The following is a 25,290-nucleotide window of genomic DNA, read 5'->3' on the forward strand; positions in this document are numbered from 1 at the left end:
GCCCGAGACCTGGGTCATTTCAGTGCACTGTGACAATTGGGGCTGGCCTCTCCCAGTGCAGTTTTCCAGGTGTGCTGTCCGAAATTTTAAACGCACTTGGGAGGAGTTAAACAAAACAAAATTATCGACGCGTCAGATTTCTTTTCTGTAACTTCCCTCTTCCACTAACACTTCCAATTCCATCACTTCAAAACTTTATTTTGCGCTTGCGGTGCTCTCCCAAATTTTCCATGAGAAAAACGGTCGGAGCTACCTACAGCGCAAAACCCTTTTTTAAATACGATGGTCTGCACGAATTTTACACCTGTCGCTAATACGGTCGAATACTGGTATCTTAGTAAAACACGCCAAAAGTCTAATGAAGTGAACCACGGCACTCGGTGGGACGCAAACAAAGTGACAGCGGGTGTGCACTGTGACATCTGAAGCAGTCTTATCGCGCAGCATTCTGACAACACTAAGTTTAGACATCTCTCTATCACCTAGGCCAGGTTATCAGTGCCTCCCTCCGAGCTCCTTCGAGGCCTCCGAGAGCGGCCATCTTTCACTGTGGTCTTCATCAGGGGACACCTTGGGCATGTTGAAGGCCCGCTTTGACAGTGTCTTCTTAACTGGAGACTGAACAGAGTGTCCTTTTGTGCCCACCCTAAGCACCGAATCCACTCCAAGATTTCAGTTTGTATCGAGAAGTAGAAACTTTTATCTGGGTCAGGCATTATTTTTAGTACCGGAAAGTGTGCTGCTGCCATGATGAAGGGTAAAGTTAAACGACGGCGACTGATTGGACTGTAAAATAAATGTTTACTCTTAAAAAAAATATATGCACTCTACGTGTACCACGGGACTCTGGAAATGAGGCGAAAATTGTACAATGGCAATGAGGTATGCAAATAGTGTATATATGAGGTGTTAGAATTGAGTGAAAAACTATATTTGTACGCATTTTAAACAGTTGTATACACAGTGATTCGATTCTGGGATTAATACCTGTAAATAAAGCTAGCTCATAATTCTTGTGGACATTACTTGTGTATGGACAAGATTTTCATTGGTGTCAAGGGCAGCTATGATTCTGCGCAATGGATTCTGCCTAGACACAGCATAGGAAGAGGAATTTGAGGAATTCTGTTGATGACGAGGTTTTATACTAAATTAATTACGTTACTTTTGTGCAGAATCCTGCTAATTTCACATAGTGACAGGATCTAGCTACTACTGCAAGGTAGCTGCAGTGCATTTAACCTGCAGAATCAATGATAATAAGTCAATCATCATAATTTAAAGGGAGTGGAGCTCATTATTTTCATGAAATTAATTGAGAATTCAAAATATAGGTGTTTTTGTGTGTGTTTGTTTTACAGGTCATCTGTTAACACTGGGTTACAAAAAAATATATATGTTTCTTCAACTGATTTAAGACAATTTTGCATTGCTGAATTATTATTTTTTTCAGGTCAGGTTTTTATGCCAAGTTGTTAACAATTTATTAATCATATGTTGCAAACTTAGTTTACAGTAAATTGAATAGTAGACAATGATAAAAGTAAGTAGCTGTAAATGTAATGTTACGCCATCATTCAGGGCATGAACCTCCATTTATTTGAACCTTTAAAGTGAAAATTCTGTACATGTAAACAAAAACCGTGGCCATAGTTCAAAACGTTGACCTGATTGAGTAAAAGCAACTCAATGTAATTTTGGGATTCAACACATTCAAAATTGTCCTAAATAAGCTACAAAAAATCTTCACTGGTCAACAACAATAAATTTGTTGTTGACCAGTGAATCGTTCAGTTTTCTACTAATTATCGAGTGATACAAAATCATGCATGCATTTAATGTAAACGTGGATCATTAAGGTCTACACTGAAAAATACATGGTCATCTTCTTCTTGTTGACCTCCTGATTATTTTAGTTGCTGGTCATAAATAGTACACCAGTTGTCCTGCTCCTGGTCACCTAAGATCCATTAGTTATTACTGTCACAATACGCATGCAAACACGTCGGGTGCGTTCTATTATATTACATTAACAAACATGAATGTAATTTGTGTGACATCTTGAACACTGGAAATGGTACTAAAGTCTCTGAGCTAAAAGGAAGTGATTAAAATAAGTTAGTGGGGAAGCTGCGATTGAATCTCATGAATAGCTGCCAGCTTAAAAGTTCACAGCTGTTAATATCCCAAACACTCGGCAGCTGTCCCCCGCAGAGTTTATGCCACGTAACACGACTGAAGGAGTCCACATCGGAAAATGCAAAGTAAGTAATGTGAAGTCAGGCCATTTACAGTGCTATGGAACAACACAAGTTGTACAATGGTGAACAATAACCGAAACATTTTCAATGTCATCATATCACCTTAGCAGAGTAGACCTCATTTCAGACAGTGTCAAAGCTGCTAACTCTGCGTGCCTGTTGGTAGCAACCTACTCCCAGCAAAACTGGTAGCCAGAGGGCGGCGCGAGAAGTAGCAGTGGCCCTGCGCTCTTCAAGTTGCAGTAAAGTTAGGAGTAATTTTAGACGTTTTTTGATTTATTTGGGTGTTTTTACTTCCATTCTCCGGAGTGGAAGTATGTTAATCCAAATTTCCCCATTTAAATGAATCGAAATGCCATTAATCCATTCTTGCCCCCAAATAACCACCATTTTTTGTTACTTTAAAAAAAAGAAAAAAAGCACTGTATTGTGAAATATACTGTAAATATAAAAACATAATACAACAATAAAAGAGAATGTAAAGAAATAAACTGGCTTTATAAAGTGTAATTACTGTAATTTCTCATGTATAATGTGCATCCATGTGTAATACGCACCTCAAAATTCTGGAAAACCCTTCTACCTATGTAGAATACATTTTTACAATGCATGATTTTGCTTCTACCTATATGATCAAAACATGAAGTGTTATCTGTGTTTTGTTATTTTTTTCAAATAATTATTCTGTAGTGAAGCACTTTATTTGAACACTTTCTTTTTATTTACTTACTCTTATTTTGAAATTCACAGCCCTAGTTTTATTTAGTAAATGAGAAAACACACAGTTGTGCTCATATGTTAGATTACCAAGGCAGAATTTGTAAGATTCAATTCTTTCAAGAAAACATGAAGGGACAGGTGAAACACATTTAGTTTTATTTTAATGGGATTCAAATTAAACTGTCAAGCATTTCAGAAAAGCATTATCATTAAACAGAACACAACCATAATGAAATTAATGATGGTTTTTGTTCAGTCATCAGCCAATTAAAAAAATAAAATAAAATTAAAATACTTTACAAATTCTGCCAGGGTATGTAAATTTATGAGCACAACTGTACATATATGCAGTCATACGTACCCCTGTCATATTGCAATGAAAGTGTAGGCTTCAGCTTTTTCATAGCCTCTAGGTGGCGGTGGCATATTAGAGTGAAAGTGTACACCTTTCTCATAACCTCTAGGTGGCAATGGCATATTGGAATGAAAGTGTACAGCTTTTTCATAACCTCTAGATGGTGGCATACATTTATAAAACGTGATTTTTTCCATTTTCCCCTAAACCTATGTATAATGTGCACTATGGACTTTTGACAATTTTTTTGGGGGGGTGGGGGGGGGTGCGCATTATACACGAGAAATCACGGTAAGTTGAAAGTCACACACACTGTAGTACATTTGTGTGTTGGTTTGTACCTTTAAGGGGCGTGGCCTCATGAGTGACAGCAGGAGCTTGGAATTAGACATGTTGGTCGTTAAGTACGCAGTTAGTGCAGTATTAGTGATTCCTCTATGCTCCTTGTGCCTTCATTTTGTAGTTGTGTGTTTGACATTAAAAAATGTCTGAATGGGCATCTGCAACTGTTGCGCTCCCTTTTCCCCCGCCCTCAAGTAGCAGCATATTTGAAGGTTATTTGTAACTTGAGGTTTGGCTAACAACACAAAGCAAAAAATAAAACTTGTCCACGCAACTGCCCTTGACTGGAAAACGTTGGAGTACTCATAAGTCAAGGTACGACTGTAGTTCCAGCCACCCATTTTCTAAAGCCCTTCTTCTCATTAGGGTCGTGGGTCAGCTTACTTTAGGGGAGCAGCTGGGTACACCCTGCACTGTACGCCAGTGAATCACACATACTGTATACAGTAGACATGCATGCAATTGGAATACGGGAGGATGCTGCAGTAATCACAGAAAACACACACAAGCACGGGGAGAACATGCCACGTTTTGACCTTTTTTTGACCATTGTGGGAAAGCTTCCACTGCAAGGTCAATCAGCTGGGAAACATATGTAAGATTCCCATAGACAACTGCAACTGAGCGAAACAATTCCCTGGTGAAACCTAATCCTGGTAGGCAATCACATGACTTGTTGTGAGCGTGGTAGAGAATATTCCCGGTGTGAAGCTTCTGCTCAGATCATCATTCACTCTTTATGACAGTGATGAGTTGTTTAGGGTTTACGACTTTCCTTCTACATAGTGACTGATCTTTTTTCAGTGTTATCAATCGAGTCGTGTGATTTTGTTTTTTGTTTTTAATGGCATCAAACCATCATCTCCCTTTTAAACCCGTCCCTTAAACCAAACACATACCCTCGCACTGAACCCCTATTAGCCAAGCAAATATAAATAGCGAACATATATTACAGAAAATAAATAACATTAGCTCACAGACTGCAAATTGCATGAGGGAATTAATAATAGTGTATGGTACAAACGGTATCATGCTGTTAAAAGTTTTTAGTGACAGACAGTACACGTGGTGTTAAAGGCTTGGAAGTAGTTTGTAGATAGCTACTAGCAGGCATTAGCTAATGAATCCAGAGCAAGCAATGTAGTAGAGTGGCTCCTCTAAGGTCAAACACAATCCATTCCACAATGCTGGTCAACATAAAGAAAATAGTAGAATTCTAAATAATTACTGTTTTACACTAAACTACATTTAACATTTAGCAAACACTTTTATACATATATAACAGGTGTAAAAAAAATAATCGACAACCATAACAATGTAAACTCAATAAAACAATCTTAATCTAGTCTAGACATATCAACAAAGATGAAATGTGAAGCTGCTTCGCGTAAACCATGTCGCATATGTGCATGAAGCCACTCACTTTCTCAACCTTATTCTTTTAAAATGTTATTCTTCTCGACTCACATTCTACTCTTAGTAGTTGCTCATTTTGGAGTAAGTTGCAAAGCCAATGAAAAAGCAAAAACCACACATGCAGAGTTAATTTGAAGTCTGCTGAATTGTGGTCTTGTGTCATATAAGGTTCATGGTTTTAGATATTGTGACATAAAAGGTATATTTTTCCTGAGGAATATGGAGAAATCTCAAATTGTACTCTACTAGAGGTTCCACTCTACTGCTACAAGTTAGATATGTTTGCTTATATCATTCTGCTGTTGATGCTTCTGTTCTGCTGTTGCAGTGGTTATGGTCTCAGTACATGTTGCCAAGGACTTTTATTGGTATTCATGGGTCAGTACACGTCACACATGGAGCCTTTGTGATGTGGCGTCCCACAGGGTTCTGCTCTCAGTACCATGTTGCTCTGTAATTGATGCTTCCTTGTAGACACATAATTAAAAGTCAAAGTGAAGTGACCAGGTTATATTGGCTTTGGTCGTGGTCTGCTGCGTTTCTCGTCAACTCTCAACGTGTAACTTTTTAAGGATGATTGCTCTCAAAGTATGCGCTACATTAATGATGATTTGAATTTGTCAATCTTAAAGCTACAATGGTAGAGCTGTGTCCCTTTGGACACATATGACCTCATGATATGATACTTTTAATGATATCCAATCCAAGAATCTTGAGGTATCAGAATTAGGGTACTTTACCAAGTAATCCCAAGGGGTAATATGAGATTGCTGCGGTCAAAGCTAATTCTGGAAAATTGTTTATGTTGCACACTGTTTGACTTTCTTCACTGCAGTAATTAGGGTTGTTTCCATCACTTAGTCGGAAACCACGTATCAACCGTTGGTTTCCCCAATACATTGTGTCCATTTTCAAAAAGGTCTCGAACATGTTTTCTCTTTATTTATTTCAGCTATAATGCCATGTTTTAGAGAAACGCACAATTGTCAGGCCACTAAACTGGTTATTATGTCATGGTCTTAGTAGTGCTGTCAAAACTCACAAAGCTGTGTGTGAAGGCAGCGAGGTTGAATGAGTTATATCCTGCCTCTTTTGTTCAGTTGCTCACAGTAAACAGTAATCTTCTTCATTATTTTGCCATAATTTAATGATTCATCACTGAGATGGCAGGACCGCTGCTTTGACCTTGTTTTATAGCCGTCTGCAGGGCCCTGACAGACACTGCCTCGCTCAATGGGAGCAGGAAAAGAGGTTGACAGACTACTGTGTTTAAAGACCACAGAGGAATTCTACAGCCTATGAAGTCTCGTTGCGGCATTGGCAGGGGGGAAGTTGAAGTGTCTTTTGCGGGTGTTAGGGTGTGGGGGGAGCTTAATCTGCAATGCAGGCCAACACAAGTCTCAGGTGGCCAAACTTCTTGATCACTGCACCATGAGAGCCACCTGAACGGACCAAGAGGGGGAGGGTGGGATCAGAAATGGGATTTTGGAAAAGGGGGGTTTGTGGTTTATTATGGTAACTTGTAGAGTGACTGCACTTTCTGCATCCCAGTGACTTCCATTCATGCTGATCCTCAGATGGTCTAAACCTGTGAGACCATTTACATTGTAGTACAGGAACATGTAGTCTTAATAGCTGCAATAAACCAGAATAGTTTCCCAAATTTGTTAAGCTGATCTGATTATCAAACAAAATAGTTTGACAAATCACTGTTTTTGGATCCCCCCTGCTGTCTGTGCTCATTTGCCATCTGTAAATCATGCAATCATGCAAAGAGGTTACAAAACTGCTTAGACAGGCTTTACAGGCAAGGCTCTGATGTGTATCAGGAGGTAAATATCACTGTTATGACTGGGGAGTTCAAACCCATTGAACCATGAGAGTGGCTCCAGAGTTGTTTCACTTCTCCATTTAGTGCCTTCAAAGTTTGGGGGTGAAGCAGGTGTGATGCGGGGGAGGGGAGCACAGAATCTTGGAGGGCTTTTCTGCTTTAAAACATAACACAACTTTACATTCAGGAGGAAAACAGTACAATACCCATCCAACCATTTTCTACCGCTTATCCTGTTCACAGTCATGGGTGAGCTGGAGCCTCTCACACTTGTCCCTAGACTGGTCACCATTCCATTACGGCATAAACAAGCAACTTCACATTCATACCTTAGAGCAATTTAGTCTTCAACTACAGTACTCACGCAAGATCATGCAGAAAGTCCCAAAGAGCTATGTACTGTATTTGTACCAAGAACCTGTCTGTGAGGCACAAGTGATAACGACATACACTCCGTGCAACCCACAGAACAAGATAAACAAAGGAAACAAAGTTTCAAGAACAGAAATGCCAGAGTTTGTTTCAGTGTGGTGCGGTTTGCAATTTTTGGTGCCAGGGACCTTCATGCAGCTAGCTCAGTGCCCCATTGCCAATCACTCCATGACTGACTGGCGACATGTCCAGGTTGCAGTCTGTGTCTTACCCTAAATTACGTGAGATCCCCACATCCTGACAATGACAACATGGATTGAAAAAGGAGTGAGCAGCTACACCATAGTATGGATAGACCAAAAATATACCAATACCATGGAATATGACAAATTGGATTCATGGTGGTTTGTGTTATTGCTCTTGGGGAAAAAAATGATGTTCTTTGTTTATGGATAATGTCAGGACTATAACATGTTGTATTTCCTTGGTAAACTGAACCGAATCGGTAGAGATTCCAAACCTATTATGGACAGTGAAAGCACCACAATCTAAAATCAATTTTTCTTTCTCAATATATTTGATATTGGTTATAGGCATACTTGGTCTGAAATAGCTATAGAACACACCTATTTATTAACTGCAGGAGGAGTCCAAATCAACGACTGCAGGTTTGGCTGAGTTTAGCTTTTCGCTGTCAAATGTCCAAAAGAAGATCCAGAAGTCTTAATTCTCCTTTCACAACATTTCTTGCATTTCACCCTCCCTGTCTCACCCTAGGGGTCAACCTTTTCAGAGGATTGTACATACATACCACTCCATATCGGAGCCTGAGATGCTTAACACGTGAGAACCCTAAAACACTGTCCGGCTATTTTGTAGTTTGTAGTAATTTGATCTTTCTTTCAAGCGATGACCTCAGTCAGAGGATGACGAAGGCCGTGTTTGCCACATCTGTGTGAGAAATGGATGTGTTTCCCAACTCAACACTGACTGAGTGGTATTTGCACAACTCGCAGCCATTAGTCTTTAATCCGCATGAACAAAACATCTTGGACCTTTTGTACCGGGGGCTCGCTCCAAATTTGAGGATTCCAAGAAAGTCTGTTATAAACACAAGACAAAAACCTTGTGTCAAGGCCCTTGAGAAGGGGAATAAAGAAGAACACAGTCACAGATGAGCATACTGATAGTCAAAACAATCCAAACAAGCTAGACTGCGCTCACATGGTTTACTTTAAAGTATGCCATGGGGGATGTAAACTCGTTAGTAAAAACAGGTATAAAGCCCAAATGATGGTTCAAGTCCTTGGCACCTGTTTGCTGCACGGGATCCAAAGAGTCAACATCCCTGCAGTGCTTATTATATTTAACATGCTGCCCATCTGGAACAGCCCTTCAACTCCAACCTTTCATTATTATAGAGAAGAGCTCCAATGAATAAAAACTGCTGAATCTGGCCAGAAATGTAATGAGTTTGACTTAAATATGTCCACACAACTCAGTATTTGTCTGCTTCTGCCTCGATCAAATTCACCAAAATCAAATTAGACCAGCAGCCTACCTTTGCGCCAGGATTTCGACGTGGTCTGAGCGTGCATAAGTTTAGACCAACTTTCTGCCACCAAATTGGCCAAGGACAGTCTTTCAGCTTGCCGCAGACCGGTCTGCCAGATGGGCAGCAAGCCTTGCACATGCACAAAAATCAGGATCCGCCAGCATTTGTGCCCCACCGCAGATGGGCTGTCTACGAAATTAGAGCCATGTGCCGCACTTTGTAGTAGGCCTACTGAGTCAAGTTTGCCCGGGTCAGAATTGTCACATTCTTTGAAAAAAAGAAACCAGTAACATCCATTCCCTGCTTTGTGTGACAGGAAGCTTTGCATCCAAAATAGACAAGTATTTTCCGGTGTGCCCAGCGAGTCCAATGAGTCGCAATGCTGCGACGAAAAACAAAAGCGCTTTTCAGACGTCCATCAACTTTGCATAAGACTTCAACCCGGTCCAAATGATTAACGACAAGCTGAGCGCCTCGTAGAGGCCGAGTGAGTCGACTTCCTCTGGCAGGCGACAGTGAACGATGACTCCATGATCCCTTCCACTCTCTTTATTTCGGCCTTTGATTAGTTCCCTTTTCCCACAAGGGACGATTATAACTAACTGACAAAATAGCAATAGACTCACCAAAACTGGAATTTGTGTCCCTTAGGAGATCTGCAATACTCTGATCCCCCAAGCATATTAAATAAAAGGTTCATGTTGCAACTATTTTACATCTTACAGTATATGCCTAGACTGAGTCATGCCAGTTTATAACATTTTAAATCAAATAGTGGAATACTGAAAAGGAGCCTTATTTTCCTTGGAAAGGAAAAGAAAGGAATACTAGTTCTTATTGCACCCACTAAAGTTTTGGCACTGGAGTTTATACAAGCGTTAGCAACATACTGTATGTGCCAGATAAACTATACTTATCAGTAAAGCCAAAAAGTATACATGTAGTATATTGCAGAGCAGTGTAAAAACATTTATTTTATTACAGAGTAAGTTTTAGAAAATAGACTTGGATTTTTTTTTTTTTTTTTTACAAGTTCTGTAGGAAGGCCATTGACTTTAAAATAAAATTAATTGATGAAGGAGCAACAAGGGCGGCACGGTGGCCGACTGGTTAGAGCGTCAGCCTCACAGTTCTGAGGTGCGGGGTTCAATCCCCGTCCCCGCCTGTGTGGAGTTTGCATGTTCTCCCCGTGCCTGCGTGGGTTTTCTCCGGGCACTCCGGTTTCCTCCCACATCCCAAAAACATGCATTAATTGGAGACTCTAAATTGCCCGTAGGCATGACTGTGAGTGCGAATGGTTGTTTGTTTCGATGTGCCCTGCGATTGGCTGGCAACCAGTTCAGGGTGTACCCCGCCTCCTGCCCGATGACAGCTGGGATAGGCTCCAGCACGCCCGCGACCCTAGTGAGGAGAAGCGGCTCAGAAAATGGATGGATGGAAGGAGCAACAAGAGCACAAAAAGTTTGATTAAACTTCCCATCTCACCTAAACGTCGCATACGCTTCCTAAATGTATCGTTTCATTTTAAAGTGCCCCACAGTTCGAGTAAAACTGCATGAGTCACTTTAGAGCGCCTCGTTGTCAACCATGAGTGCACACACACACACACGCACACACAAACATAAATACACACGCACACACACGCAAGACACACAGACAGAAGGAAGAGCGAGGACGGGGGAAAAAAATCAAAATAAAGTCCGACTTGGTAACCAGCATGTCCATGAACAAGGACCACCATATTTACAGTATCATCAACAATTAGGCATTGCGATGGGATACATTGTGGTCGTCTATTGCCATTTTTTGCATAGTGCATAATAATAATAAATAATAATAATGTCATTGGATTTGCATACAGTCCACAAGGCTGGCCCCCACGCGTGGACTTGCTGCTGGAGGCATCCCTCTCTCCCACTCCCTCTCCCTCTCCCACTCCCTCTCCCTCTCCCTCTCCCTCGCCCTCGCTCTCTCTCTCTCTCTCTCTCTCTCGCTCTCTCCCTCTCTGCCTCTCTCCCTCTCTCTCTCTCTCTCTCTCTCTCTCTCTCTCTCTCTCTCTCGCTCTCTCCCTCTCTCCCTCTCTCCCGCTCTCTCTCTCTCTCTCTCTCTCTCGCTCTCTCCATTGGCTCTGCGGGGCCACAGGGGGCGTTGTTCCAGGGCTTTGGTGTGTGTGTATGCGTGTGTGTGGGTGAGTGTGTGTGCATGTGTGTGTGCGCCTTGGGCTTGCACAGGGTGGTCGAAGAGGGGATGGCTGAGGGAAAGCATACTTGGCACCGCTCCCTCCTTTCAGCGCACACTCTCTAGTTTGCACCGGGCGGCTAACTCCCTGCAAGGGGCGAAAGACAAGTGCGTGTTTGTGTGTGCGTGTGTGTACGTGTGTGTATTTAGGGGGTGGGATGCATGTGTCATAAATAAATAGTCTGGGGCTGCTACTTTTTCTTTTTGTTTTTTGGGGGGGGGGCAGTGCGATGAGACGCGCGCACGTCGCCGGTCTTGCGCTGCAGCGAAGAGCCTCCGTCGATCCGGCGACCTGCCGCTGCTGACAAGCCGGCCTGGGGGACGAGGAGAGAGGGAGCGGAGCGGGGGGGGAGAGCTCGACGAAGGGGTCGCCGCGGAGAGCACCGCCGCGGGAACCATGCAGTGTGCAATCTGGCTGGTGGGACTCGCGTGTCATCTGTCAGCGCTTGTGCGGCTCGCCGCGCAGTACCGGTTGCATCCAAAACAAGGTACGACCTTTATTCCGCTAAAACGCCTCAGGAGTTATTCGATGACAACCTTTTTTTTTGGTGCACTAACCCCTGCACTCTCCCTTGCAGAACTCTTCATCAAGCAGCTGTCATCGTACGAAATCACCAGCCCACTGCGGGTCAATGACTTCGGAGAGTCCTTCCCGCACACGTTGCACTACAGGCGCAGACGCAGGAGTTTAAACGACGAGCTGTCCGTCCCGCGGCTCCACTACCGGATCGACGCGTTCGGGCAACGCTTCCACCTCAACCTGAGCGCGCACTCGGACTTCATCGCGCCCGCCTACGCGGTCACACGCTTGGGAGCGGCCGGCGAGAGCCAGTCTGAGGAGGCCGTGGACATGCGCCACTGCTTCTTCCGAGGACACGTCAACTCCCGGGAGGAGCAGCCGGCGGTGTTCAGTCTGTGCACCGGCCTCGTGAGTGCCCACTTTGCCCTCCCCCCTTTGCCCTCCCCCCTCTTGCCCTCTCGCTGCAACCATGTTTAGTTGCTTCAGTGCAGCACGTCAGCGTTTCCCAACCTGTATTGAGCCAAGGCACGTATTTGCCATTAGAAAAATCTCAAACAAAATAACAAAAATGTCACAATAAGTGGACACACAGGTCAATTATGTACCTTCTGCCATCCAGCAGAAGAGCATCGATCTGTCCTGCCTGCAGGCTGCCACTATACATTGCCGGCATAGATAGATGAACAAAGATACAGCCTTTGTTAAAGCGGTAGTGGTTGGGAATCACTGCTAAACATGATTTTGACTGCGGTAGTACGTAGTCTTAGTGGTTTGCACGTCTGCCTCACAGTACAGCGGTTCTGTGTTCAAATCTCTGTGTGGAGTTTGAATGTTGCGGTTGAGTATTATTTTTTTTATTTTTTTACATGTACAAAGGATGCAAACGTCATCCAAACTCAAACAGGTGGAAGATGTCCAAGTATGGGGATTCTTTAGTTTTTTGGCTAATTATATTGTTACTGTGGCATTTAACTCTGGTCTGGTTCCCTCAAAGCAAGCAGCATAGCAGAGCAGTGGCTCGCAAGCCTGCCTTACAGTCAAGAGACCCCAGGTTCAAATCTCTAGGTGGAGTTTGCCTCTTGTTGTTGTATATTTCTTTTTAGTTTGTTCGGGGCTTCACTCGTTATGTGCGCAAAGAATGCAAACATCGTTGTGAGGACACAGAGACCTACGGAAACATTGTCGGCTAGGGCCGTGACAGACAGGAATGGGTGTTCTGTGGGTGTTCTCCAGGTACTCAGGCTTGCGTCCACATTCCGAAAGCATGCATTTTAGGTTCACTGAAGATCTTAACGGCCCATTAGTGTGATTGCGAGTGTGAGTGGTTGTCTATATGTGCCCTGTGATTGGCTGGGGACCGTTCCAGGGTATACTTTGCCTCTCACCCAGTCAGCAGGGAAGGCTCAAACTCATCGGCAACCTTAATGAGGACAAAGAGAGATGAGACGCCGCCGTCTTTGAGTGACAGTGTCTGGGGTTGAGGTGATTTTTGGCATGTTGCAGGATATCTGCGTGACAAAGAGGCTGGCAGTTGATGTATACGCACTGGGGACATCCTTGGACCTTTTTGTTTTGGCCTATATGATGTGAATTACTCAGGGCTATTGTACTGTAGTGTAGTGGTTCACATAGCTGGGGTAGGATCAGTTCTCATTCATTGTAAAAGTTAAAGTTTCTCCGTCTTGCCAATAATTCAATGACCCTGAACAGGTTAAGTGAATAGGAACTGGACAGGCAGGCATTCTGCTTTTGCAAAGATTACATTATTCAAAAAAAAAACACCAGGATAAACTACATTAGGACATTACAGTGGTTGTAGTTTACAGTAGTGTGGACCTGGAATGCGTCACACTGAAAGGTCTTGCTATTTTGCTTACCTTGTTTCGTTACAAGAGATGGACAAAATGTCCAGCTACAACCACACGAATAAACATATTGTTAAAGTAGTAGCTCATCAGAACTGAGCATTGTTATCTTAGCAAGGGCAGAGATTTCGAGAAAGCTCTTCCATCGGGGGTTCATTAGATTGTGCATGTGTACACTTGACACAAAACGGTATGACCATTTCATATTATGATTATCATGACCAGAAATGATCACCACCATCGGTATTGTCACAAAATTACTTAAAGAAATGCCAGAAGCATTGCGACAGGTTTTAGTTTTGATACGAGAAATATATAATCTGCAATACTATTTAGTTTTTGACATTATAAATTGTAAACAGTAACACCCAAAGTGAATTTCCATTGAATAAAATAGAATACAATACAATCGAGTGGAACAGAAACCCTTTGTTGTCCCTCTCTGGTGCAGATACAGTGACATTGGGGTACAACTCCAGGTTTGTTTTAAGAATGAAAAAGAAATAATCAAATAGAAAAATAAATACTATGAAAACTAACCCAAAACATTACTAAATTATGCAAACCAAATTGCAGTAAGACACACGTTATACAGTACAGTATGTACAACAGTAGCAACGGCGTCAGAGATGCAAACCCGAATTAAATAAGAAGAGTCAGTCGGGAAAGGTCAGCCCAGGCCAACTAAATGCTATGTAACATTTAATATTTCTAGTGTTTATGTATTATTGTTTACTTCTGTACAGTCACTGCCCGGTATTGACACTTGTGGAGTTATTTACGTACTAATTTGGGCATCAGTTTTTTTCACGTATTCTGTGAATGTACACACCGCCGGATCAGATATGTGTTACTTCATGTACACGGAAATACAAAGTTTTTAAAAAAGAGCTAGGGATAGCGATTACATTGGAATTGGGAACCAGCAGTGTAAATCCAGCCTTATCTCAGTCAAAAACAGGTGTTTGATGACCCCTATCACATCATCGTTTCAGGTTATTAGAAGTTTACTGACTCATAATGACTTTACTGGCCCAATATAAGTGATGGATATATTAGAAGAGGGATGACTTCATGGGTCACATAAGGCATGGGACGTTTGACCTTCGCCACTCCCACCGGATTCTGGCGCGGGGGACTGTTTGGCTGGACCCCTGCAATGCAGACAGTAAGACCCCCAGGAAGAATTCCGGTGACATAATCCTTATTTTAGATGGGCGGACCTTGTACTGTACCAGGATAACATTTAAAGTGCATATAAAAAGTGTACACACCCCTGTTCAAATGCCAGGTTTTTGTGATATAAAAAAAGTGAGCCCAATATAAATCATTTCAAAACTTTATCCACCATTAATGTGACCTAAAACCTGTAGAACTTCATCCATCCATCCATTTTCTACCGGTTATCCAAGGTCAGGTCGTGAGGGCAGTAGCTTTAGCAGGGACACCCACACTTCCCTCTCCCCAGCCACTTCAATCAGCTCTTCCGGGGGGATCCCGAGGCGTGCCCAGGCCAGCCGAAGGATGTAGTCTCTCCAGCGTGTCCTGGGTCGTCCCCGGGGTCTCCTCCCGGTGGGACGTGCCCGGAACACCTCACCAGGGAGGCGTCCGGGAGGCATCCGAATCAGATGCCCTAGCCACCTCATCTAGCTCCTCTCGATGTGGTGGAGCAGCGGCTCTACTCTGAGATCCTCCCTGATGACCGAACTTCTCACCCTATCTCTAAGGGAGAGCCCGGACACCCCGCGGAGGAGACTCATTTCGGCCGCTTGTATCCGGGTTCTTGTTCTTTCGGTCACGACCCACAGCTCGTGACCATAGGTGAGGGTAGGAACGTACAACGACCGGTAAATTGAGAGCTTCGGCTTTCGGCTTAGCTCCTTCTTTACCACAATGGATCGATACAAAGTCCGCATCACTGCAGACGCTGCACTGATCCACCTGTTGATCTCCCGTTCCATTCTTCCCTCACTCGTGAACAAGACCCCAAGATACTTGAACTCCTCCACTTAGGGCAGGATCTCATCCCCGACCCGGAGAGGGCACGCCACCCTTTTCCGACTGAGGACCATGGTCTCAGATTTGGAGGTGCTGATTCTCATCCCAGCCGCTTCACACTCGGCTGCGAACTGCTCCAGTGAGAGTTGGAGGTCACGGCTTGATGAAGCCAACAGAACCACATCATCTGCAAAAAGCAGAGATGCAATACTGTAGAACTCAATTGAAAAAATAAATAAAATAACCACACACATGAAATCTCATGTTAGATGTGAGTCAGAACACACCGGCCACCATTTAAAGTGCCTCTGATTAACCCTAAATAATATTCAGATGTTCTAGTAGGCTTTTCCTTTTTTTCTTTTTTGCTTTCTAGCAGAAGTCTGAAGGTTTTGTGCTAACAGTGACGGGGTGTTGGCTTTTGACTGTTCAAAATTCCTTCCACCTTGACTAAGACCCCATTTCCATCATGATCAGCGTTGTGTTTGCGCCAAACAAACCTTTTGGAGTTATGGCCAAAAAGTGCAGCCTTGGTTTCATCAGACTGTAACTTATTGAGTGAAGCTAAATGGATTGCATTACTTGGGTTCAACCGCTAGAGGCACTGTTGAGTCATACCATGCCATCTAAAGAAGAACAGCATGACGTAAGCCATCCTATAATTTGTTACACAACAGTTACTGTTAATTGTTGTATAAAAGATCATACATATGATTCGTACAGTATAAGGGAAAAAACCACTTTCATTTATAGTTTATATGCAATCTAAATTCTACAAAAATAATATTCATCCATCCATTTTCTGTACCGCTTTATCCTCAAAAGGGTCGCGGGCGTGCCGGAGCCTATCCCAGCTATCTTCGGGCGAGTGGCAGAGTACACTCTGAACTGGTCGCTAGCCAATCGCAGGGCACATACAAACAAACAACCATTCGCGCACACATTCACATCTACGGGCAATTTAGAGTCCTCAATCAACCTACCAGGCATGTTTTTGGGATGTGGGGGGAAACCGGAGTGCCCGGAGAAAACCCACGCAGAACATGCAAACTCCTACAAAAATAATATTTAACAAAAAATATAGCAAAAAAATACATTTCCCCTCATGACATAATTCAAATGTACTATAGGTAAATCACTCATATATTATGACTGTGTCACTTATTTTTACACTTGTATAACAGTTTTCTTTTCGTGCCCTGCGATTGATTAGCAACCAGTGCAGGGTATACCATGCCTCTCGCCAAGAGTCAGCAAGGATAGGCTCCAGCTCATCCACAACCCTAATGAGGACAAGCGCCTTTGAAAATGGATGGATTACCCCTACAGTTAATAAAGCTTTGATTTGATTTGATTTCCATTATTTCTTGTGGGGAATAATTGCTTCCAAATCCGTACAACAACCGTCTCAGAATGCATTGTGTTCAACCGTCGAGATGCCTCTGCAATCTTCGTGATGAATGCGAAGATGTAGACAGGGAGAAAAAAGACACTCCATAAAGTGATTCCCATGTTTGCAAAGTAATTTGAGATCTGAGGTTTGCTAAATTTATCAGGCTAATCAGCCTTTAATTGCCCATCTGCTCGACTTTGTTGAATGACTCGCTTATCCAAACATGTTTGCATCCTTTTTCAAGCAATCTTTGTTGGTTATCCGCATCATCACTCATTGAGAATGACAGCACAATGGAGATGACACCAGAGGCTATTGGGTCATAAATGTGTCCCTATCTGATCGCTGGGGCTTAATGGCTTGGCCACATTTTTTCCGGGATGAGGTCATTAAGGAATAATTAAGCCCTAAAACAAAGGAGTCATTCTGGAGGGGAAGAAGAAGCAGGTGCCCCTTCTCGCCCATAGTTACTGAAAGCTGATAAATGGTGCGACTAAAGAGCATTTGGCCTTTTCAGAATGAGCTGTGACTGGCTCAGAAAGAGAAGAAACGGCGTGAAGAACGAGGAGACAACCAGTCAATAAAACTCCTGGCTTGTTTACACCGTGGGAAACACTAGCTCCCGGGAGGTGCGTAAAAGAAGTGTGTGGCGAGTCAGGCTCGGTGACAAACGAGGCCATCCTCATTCCGGCGCCGAGCGATGCACCTCTGTGCAACGATCACACTCCCTGGAAGGGCTTGTGTGCCACCTCCAGGCAATTCTGGCATGGCGGCTTTTGATGGAGTACAACTAATATAAAATCGGCAATCCTATGTAGTTTCATTATAAATTGTAGACAACAAAAATGACTTGAAAATGACTTAGATTGACACTATTGTATTACAGTGGTGCCTTGAGATACGAGTAGAAGTGCAACGATTAATCGATGACTAATCGATTATCAAATTAATCGATAACCATTTCGATAATTGATTAATTGTTTAGGGATCGTGTTTCATTTGAAATTGTCCAAATCGTCACATTTTCACCCACTCAAGAGTAAATATTCTCATATTTCTGACGTCTTCCATAGGCCTCTCACGATAATTACGATATTGACTTATCATTCGCTAAATAAAATGGACACGATAGATTTTTCCCGACTTGATAAATTCTCATCGTCGTGATGACCCACACACGGCCCCACGCAACGAGCCGACGACGAGTTGGACGGCTACACAGCGAAGTGGCTTGCTACTAGCAGCTAGGCTAGTACGTATAAGCCGCTAGTGGGCTCGTGGACCGGCGGCGGACCGGCGTTGGCTCCGTCCAGTACTCATAAACCTTGCTCCACGCGCTCTGCCTTGTAGCTGTTTATTGCCACAGTCAGTTGGAGTTTACTGTCACACTAAACACGAGAATTAGGCCTATAAGTTGTGTATTTGAAACAATCACTTCTATAATTTTTAATGCAAAATGCCATAGACAGGCTAATGATAGTTGCATCGATAGTTGCAGTGTTATATATATTTGAAGACAATGGTGCAGAAACACATACAGTATAGCCAGACTGTATAACAATACTCACAGGTATGTATTCTTTATCCTCTATAAAAAACAACAACAACAACCAAAAATGACCTATATTACTGCAGCTTACTGCGTCTGTTGTGAAACTCTTCTTCTTCTCTCGGTCTGTATTATACTGCCCTCTCGTGGCCAAGACGCACACACCCGAAGGAGCGCAATGTGGGGCTAGCAAAGATTAATGGCATTTTCATTCATTTCAATAGGCAAAGATGATTTGCGATTGGTTGGCGACCAGTTGAGGTTGTACCGCACCTCTCGCCCAAAGTCAGCTGGGATAGGCTCCAGCACACCCGCGACCCTAGTGAGGATATGCGGAACGGAAAATGGATGGATGAATTAGTGTTTTGAGTTGAAGCATGGTCATCAAACAAATGAGGTTTGTAAATCAAGGCTCCACTGTATTTTTGTGTTTAATTACATGTTACAGCTATGAAACAGCTTCAAAGGGAAACCCCCACAACCAAGCCCCCAGTCCCCCCTTCTCTGGGCGATAAAGTCCAGTTCAGCACCCACTGCTGAACAGCAACCTTTGTGTCTGGTTAAACTTTTTTTTTTGTTTTTGGGTTTTTTTTTTTTGCTGGGAAACATGGAAACTCTGCTCCCCACCCTCCGCCCTACATTCACTTGACAAGGCGGCTTTCTGTTTCTACAGGCGGAATCCTCCGATCAAAGTTAACTGGCCAAAGATAGTGATTTACAAAAGACAGGTAAACATCTACTACCACTTACTATGTATAAATCATTGATACTCTTTAAATTGCAGCAACAGAAGGCAATTTTAATGCAGCAGAACCTCCAAGATTGCTTTTTTTGGGGCAATGTACAATACATTTTTTCCTAGGGGAAATAATGGTGATTATGTGTGCCAGGGTCAAACTGTCACCGTTTTAACACCGTTGTTAACATTTTTGCTAAACTACTACTGTTGTTGTTGGGACTTTCGGCTTGTCCCGCCATGGGTCTCCACAGCGATTCACTGGCATCAATTGTTTGAATGTGTATGTGAATAGTTATTTTATCTATATGTGCCTTGCCTTTCACCCAAAAGTCAGCTGGGATAAACTCAAACTCACCTGTGACCCTAATTAGGATAAGCGCTATACAAAAATGGATGGATGTATGAATAGATCTACGACTGCCTGGCCATTCACCTTTTAGAAGTTGAACCGTATTTAATGACAAATCTACAATAATTAGAAGAATGCAGAACAGATATTGTAGATAGATAGATAGATAGATAGATAGATAGATAGATAGATAGATAGATAGATAGATAGATAGATAGATAGATAGATAGATAGATAGATAGATAGATAGATAGATAGATAGATAGTTAGATAGTGCATACGATCAGTGTCAGGAGGAGAAAGAGAAGAACTTAAAGTCCTTCAAGTATTCCGCAAAAAGGCCATTTTTGTTCGAATGTAAATGAACCAAATAGCCTCAGTAACCTTCACTTGATGCTGTTCTTGACAAATGTTTACAAGGTCAAGAATGAGTGTAGCCAAACATGCTGGTCATTGCTGCTGTGAAAGAGATAAATCCGTAAGGCAAACAAGTCAACGCTTTTCCACTCGCTCCATGTCGACTTCAGGGAGATTTATCAACGAGTTGAGAAGGTCGGCATGCTTAAACTGGACATTTTCACTTTGGTAGTATAATTCTGGGTTGTCGCTGCAACACAAACACAAAATAAATGAGTCACATTTGCCCTTTGGAGTTCATATGGATCTAATTGGCACTTGGATTAATACACAGTTGTGGTACCTTGAAGTTGCAAAACCCCAAAAGTTTTACAATTTAGAATACAATCAAAGTTTGGGTGAAAAATGTGACCCAAGTTAAAGTTTTGCAGTGGTTGTCTCCTCCCTAGACCTAATTTTAGCCAGCATAAAAGGATTAACTCTGCGAGTGTGAGTCTTTGCTTTTGCAACACTTTTTCTGAAAGGATGACGGTCGTAAGAGAAGAATAATATCGCCAGGAAGTTGTTTTGTGTGAATAATTTTTTATTTATTGATTTTTTTACACCATAGAGATAAATAACCACGTTATATGCAATATCTATGATTTACACATGCTGGCCCTATGCCATAGTGTTACTACAATAATGTCACAGTGCCATAAAGTGTCGTGGTGTTGGTGCATGTTGTCTTACTTCTTTGATGAATAAAGTTTTTGTTAGCACACAGTTGTTGTCCGCTCATTGTTGCACATAACAATCTGACTTTGTGTCACTGCCCTTCACCGCCATTTCATGATTCCACTGCCGCTGGTATGAATTAAGTCTAGCGGTGATCAGTGTAAGCTAATGCCTTGAGGCTAACCCCGATTCGTGCCCCTTTATCTAGTCAAGTGCGTGGCGGTTGTGTTTTTTTAAACTTCCAGTTTGTTTCCATCCAGCGTTGTGTTTACACAAGTTCAACACTCAGCACATGTAGCACTCGAGGCACGCGGCGCTTTCGAGGATCCCTGTCGTAATTCCTGACATCACCCTTCTGCTAATCCTCCGCCCTTTGAAAGACGGAAAGATACATACGGTCATGTTTTCCATATCCAATTCGTACCCCCAGGCAACTCCCGCCCTTCCCCACCCTCCCTCTCTCTCTCTCTCTCTCTCTCTCTCTCTCTCTCTCTCCCTGTCAAGCCTCACTTTGTGAGGACATCCATGGAATAATGGCGCTAAGGAAACATTCCAGCGTGCGATATCCTGTTTAAGCGTGCATGAAATGACCATGCAAACAGCGTTGTGCTTCACGGCTGAGTAACCTAAGGAGCTTTGTGGCGGCCTGAGCTGCCAAATCAATATTAGCATTCGTCTCTCCATGTATGATGATGATGTCACTCCTGCAGGCAGGGAAATGTACATTCACAGTCAGAACTGCACCAGATGAGAAACGTGTTGTCCTGGTGTATATTACAGCTTTAACAGCCACCAGCTCTCGAACAAGACTTCACTTAGTCAGCATGTCAATCATAGACAAAAGTGACGCCCTGAGGCTGTCTGTGAAGGCTTGTAGACCACAGCTATTGAAAGCATGAAATCACAGTGGAACCCAGAACGCTCAATACATTAATTATCCTTCAATTTTGCTCATAGGAAATAATTGAAATAGAAATTATCTATCCATGTTCTCCCTGTGGGTGTGTGAGTTTTAATGCTTGCATTTCATTTCATCCAAATAATGCAGACATCATTTTGAAACCAACAACGATAGAGAGGGACTCTTAAACTGGTGTGAATGTGAGTGTGAATGGGTGTTTATCGATACTGGATGTGACCTGCGTTGACTGGTGTATTCTGCTGCTCGCCCAAGGTTATACTTTCAAACGTTTTTCCTCAAAGGTCAAATCTTTATTATAACTTAGCGACTTAAGATGTTCCACTGTATGTACTTGTGCACACGCGTCTCATGAACCATGCCTGTTGTTTCTCGTCCCGCTCCAGATTGGTACTTTCACAACATCGGACGGAGAATACTTCTTGGAGCCTCTCTTGAACGCCGAGGGGGAGGAGGAGTACGATGACGAGCACCACAAACCCCATCTGGTCTATTGGCACGAGAGAAAGCGCAACGTATCCAGCGACGGTGTGCCTTGTTGGGCCTCAGGTAACAGACCACAGACTGTCTAACCATCTTGCCTTTAACCACTGTCTGGCTATCTTCCCGCCTCGTGACCTACCCTCGGAATCTAAATTATACCTAATCACAGTTTCAGTCTGATTAAGGGGGTTTTCCTCTTGAAACGTAATCACTTTATCCATCCATCCATTTTCTTTACCGCTTATCCTCACTAGGGTCGCGGGCTGCTGGAGCCTATCTCAGCAATCTTTGGGCGGGAGGCGGGCTAAACCCTGAACCGGTCGCCAGCCAATCATAGGGTACATAGAAACAAACCACCATTCGCACCCACATTCACACCTACGGGCAATTTAGACTCTTCAATCAACCTACCACACATGTTTTTGAGATGTGGGAGGAAACCGGAGTGCCCAGAGAAAACCCACCCAGGCACGGGGAGAACATGCAAATTCCACACACAGGCGGGGCCGGGATTTGAACCCCGGTCCCCAGAACTGTGGGGCAGATGTGCTAACCATTAGTACACCGTGCCGGCGTCATCACTTTAATGAGTAAAAAAATGCTTGAGCGCAGTCGGTGTTTCTGCCCAAGTTCTTTATCTCAGCTCAGTTGCTGGAGCTTGGAAATCTAGCGAGTTGTGATGAGATGAAGAACAAGACAGGTTTGTAAGATTGCATCATCGCCGTTTCCACCAGGGCTTTGATTTTGAAGGCCAAAGTCGCCCTGCAGTTTCCCGATCTTTCCACCAAATTAGTCGCACTGCTTTCAAAGTTTTGAAAGCTCATTTCACGTAACTCTTTGTCTATATTTTTCTTCTTCTCTTATAAGGGTACATATTATTATTACTCATTTAAAGAAGGCCATCATGGCCGATGATGCATATTGTTGTGAGACATTTGCCTAATTTAGTGTCCAAATTCCTGCTAGTCTAACTTCTTTTTGGGTGGAGAAGAGCCCTTGAAGAGAAGCTGACCAAGTGGACTGCGGTTACTGGTGTCATCGTGCCGCGGAGGTCAGTGGGTGGCCTTTGTAAGAGGGATGCAATAAATCTTGTGTGTGTGCAAGCAGCTTCGTTGGTTTGTTGTGCCGAGCTGAGCCATTGTCGCACCGCGGTGGCTATTGTGTGCCTTGGCAGTTTAAAGAACTTGGACTGACCTCCTCCATATGCTTTGGCTTTTCAGCCACTCAGTCTGTGTGTGGTAAACAGAGACGAGAAATGTGGAGGGTCTCTGTTTTGCTGGAAGGTGAATACACTAGGCAGCTTGGTGAGGTAGTGGTTAACATGTCTGCCTCACAGTCAAGGGATCCTGGGTTCCAATTTTGGTTGCCGTCTCGAGAATACGCTATATAAATACCTTTATATCAAATAAATTGTTCCCATTGAAATGAATTGAAATGCTGTTAATCCATTCTGGTGCCCTTTATATGTTTTTAATGAAGAACAATAGAACTATCCCTCCATCCATCCCTTTTGTGAGCCACTTCTCCTCACAAGGGTCGCGGGCGTGCTGGAGCCTATCCCAGCTATCATCGGGCAGGAGGCGGGGTACACCCTGAACTGGTTGCCAGCCAATCGCAGGGCACACAGAAACAAACAACCATTCACACTCAGATTCACACCTATGGTGCAATTTAGAGTTGTCAATGAAGCTACCATGCATGTTTTTGGGATGTGGGAGGAAACCGGAGTGGCCGGAGAAAACCCACGCAGGCACGGGGAGAACATGCAAACTCCACACAGGCGGGGCCGGAGATTGAACCCCGCTCCTCAGAACTGTGAGGCAGATGCTCTAACCAGTCGTCCACCGTGCCGCCTACAATAGAACTGTAGTGTATAAAAACATAATAAAAGCAAATTTAAAGAAATTAACGTTTCATAAAGTGGAGGCACTGTATATACTGTAGTATTCGTATGTTGGATGTGTGTGTTTAAGGAGCGTGGCCTAGCGAGTGACATCAGAAGCTGGAGTTGAGTTGGCTTAGTTGGTTGTTTCAGTCTGCGTGAGTGTCTGGGTGTGACTTTTTCACTTCATTTGAGCAGCGGCATATCTGAATCTGGCTCATAACTCAAATTTTGGCTCCCAACACAAAGCAAAAAAAATTGACCAAGCAACAACCTGTAAATCAAGTGTTTTTAACTGTGTACTGTACTTTAAAATACTGGATTGTATTTTGGGTTGTATTTTGTAATGTTTTCATTAGTCATTTAGCTATGGAGAGTCTTTTTGTAATAAAATTGTGAACTTAGGTGACAAGGATGCATAGGACACACCTGTAGGTCTTCATGTAAAGGTAGAAGGCAGACAATAAACTAAGGGATTAAAGAACCAGCTGAACTGGGCTAGTACTGTGCTCTGAAGTGTCCCGAGATGCGACTCATCTGCCTTATCAGATAGGGCCCCTCTCCAGATGTGGTGATTAAAGTATGCTCTTTGAAGGCCACACGGAGCCAAAGCGAGCAGTCTTTGTCAGCGAGAGAGTGCACTACACGCCACCGCTAGCAGGTGACGTGTAAACACCGGCTCGACGGTGTGTCGCTGGGCTTACACAACATCTTGAGCAGCGCCTGATTTTTGTCCTGATTTCGTGCCGAAGCTCTTTTGAGTCTATCGGTCTACCAGTACGAGTCCCTTGTGGTCAATTCGGTTGATTGGGTGTGATTTGCAAAGGCACGCAACTGTCTATACAATAAGGTCCAACTGTTGAAAGTGGATGTCATAGCACAAACTAAGCATGAAGTCGAAGGAATTGTCTGTAGACTTTGTGTCGAGGCACAGATCTGGAGAAGGGTACAGAAACAAATTTGTTGCTTTCAAAGTCCCAATGAGCACAGTGGCCACCATCATCTGTAAAAGGAAGAAATTCAGAACTGCCAGGACTCTTCCTGAAGCTGGCGGTCCGTTTAAACTGTCCTTTGGTCGTTCCTGGAGGTACATCCTCCCCTAAAAAGGTCATCGCCATGAAAACAATAAGTTGCTATTCCCTTTTTTTTAGCTAAGGAACCAAAAGCGCCCAGAAGAACGGCATCCCAATTCCCAACTGTCACAGCTTTACACATCCCCACCCCCAGACCGCTTTCATTACCAGTCAGATTTATCTCATCTCATAAATGATGCGGCAAAGAAGCAGCAGCAGCGGTGGTGGTTGGCGGGGTATTCCTCTCTCAGTTTCTCCTCTTTTTGGAGAAGCAATAAAAGCTCTCATTGTGGGGGGTCAGTGCGCCTCTCTTTTTTGTCTCTTCCCACTTTACCTTTTTGTGAAGAGGACCCTCG

The 25,290-nt window shown here is 43.4% G+C and overlaps 1 protein-coding gene across 2 annotated transcripts in view; it reads left to right on the plus strand.

Annotated features, from left to right (window-relative positions):
- The first annotated feature begins 11,039 nt into the window (after positions 1-11,039).
- LOC133478113 (A disintegrin and metalloproteinase with thrombospondin motifs 20) overlaps positions 11,040-25,290 on the plus strand; it is a 125,797-nt gene continuing 111,546 nt past the window's right edge. For both annotated transcript variants that reach the window (XM_061773735.1, XM_061773736.1), the window contains exons 1-3: positions 11,040-11,578; positions 11,669-12,018; positions 21,883-22,045. In XM_061773735.1, coding sequence (XP_061629719.1) covers positions 11,488-11,578; positions 11,669-12,018; positions 21,883-22,045 — 604 coding nt within the window. In that variant the 5' untranslated portion in view covers positions 11,040-11,487. The remainder of the gene's footprint in view (positions 11,579-11,668; positions 12,019-21,882; positions 22,046-25,290) is intronic.

This window comes from Phyllopteryx taeniolatus, chromosome 5 (genome assembly GCF_024500385.1).
Source record: "Phyllopteryx taeniolatus isolate TA_2022b chromosome 5, UOR_Ptae_1.2, whole genome shotgun sequence".
In the NCBI taxonomy this organism is placed as follows: Eukaryota; Metazoa; Chordata; class Actinopteri; order Syngnathiformes; family Syngnathidae; genus Phyllopteryx; species Phyllopteryx taeniolatus.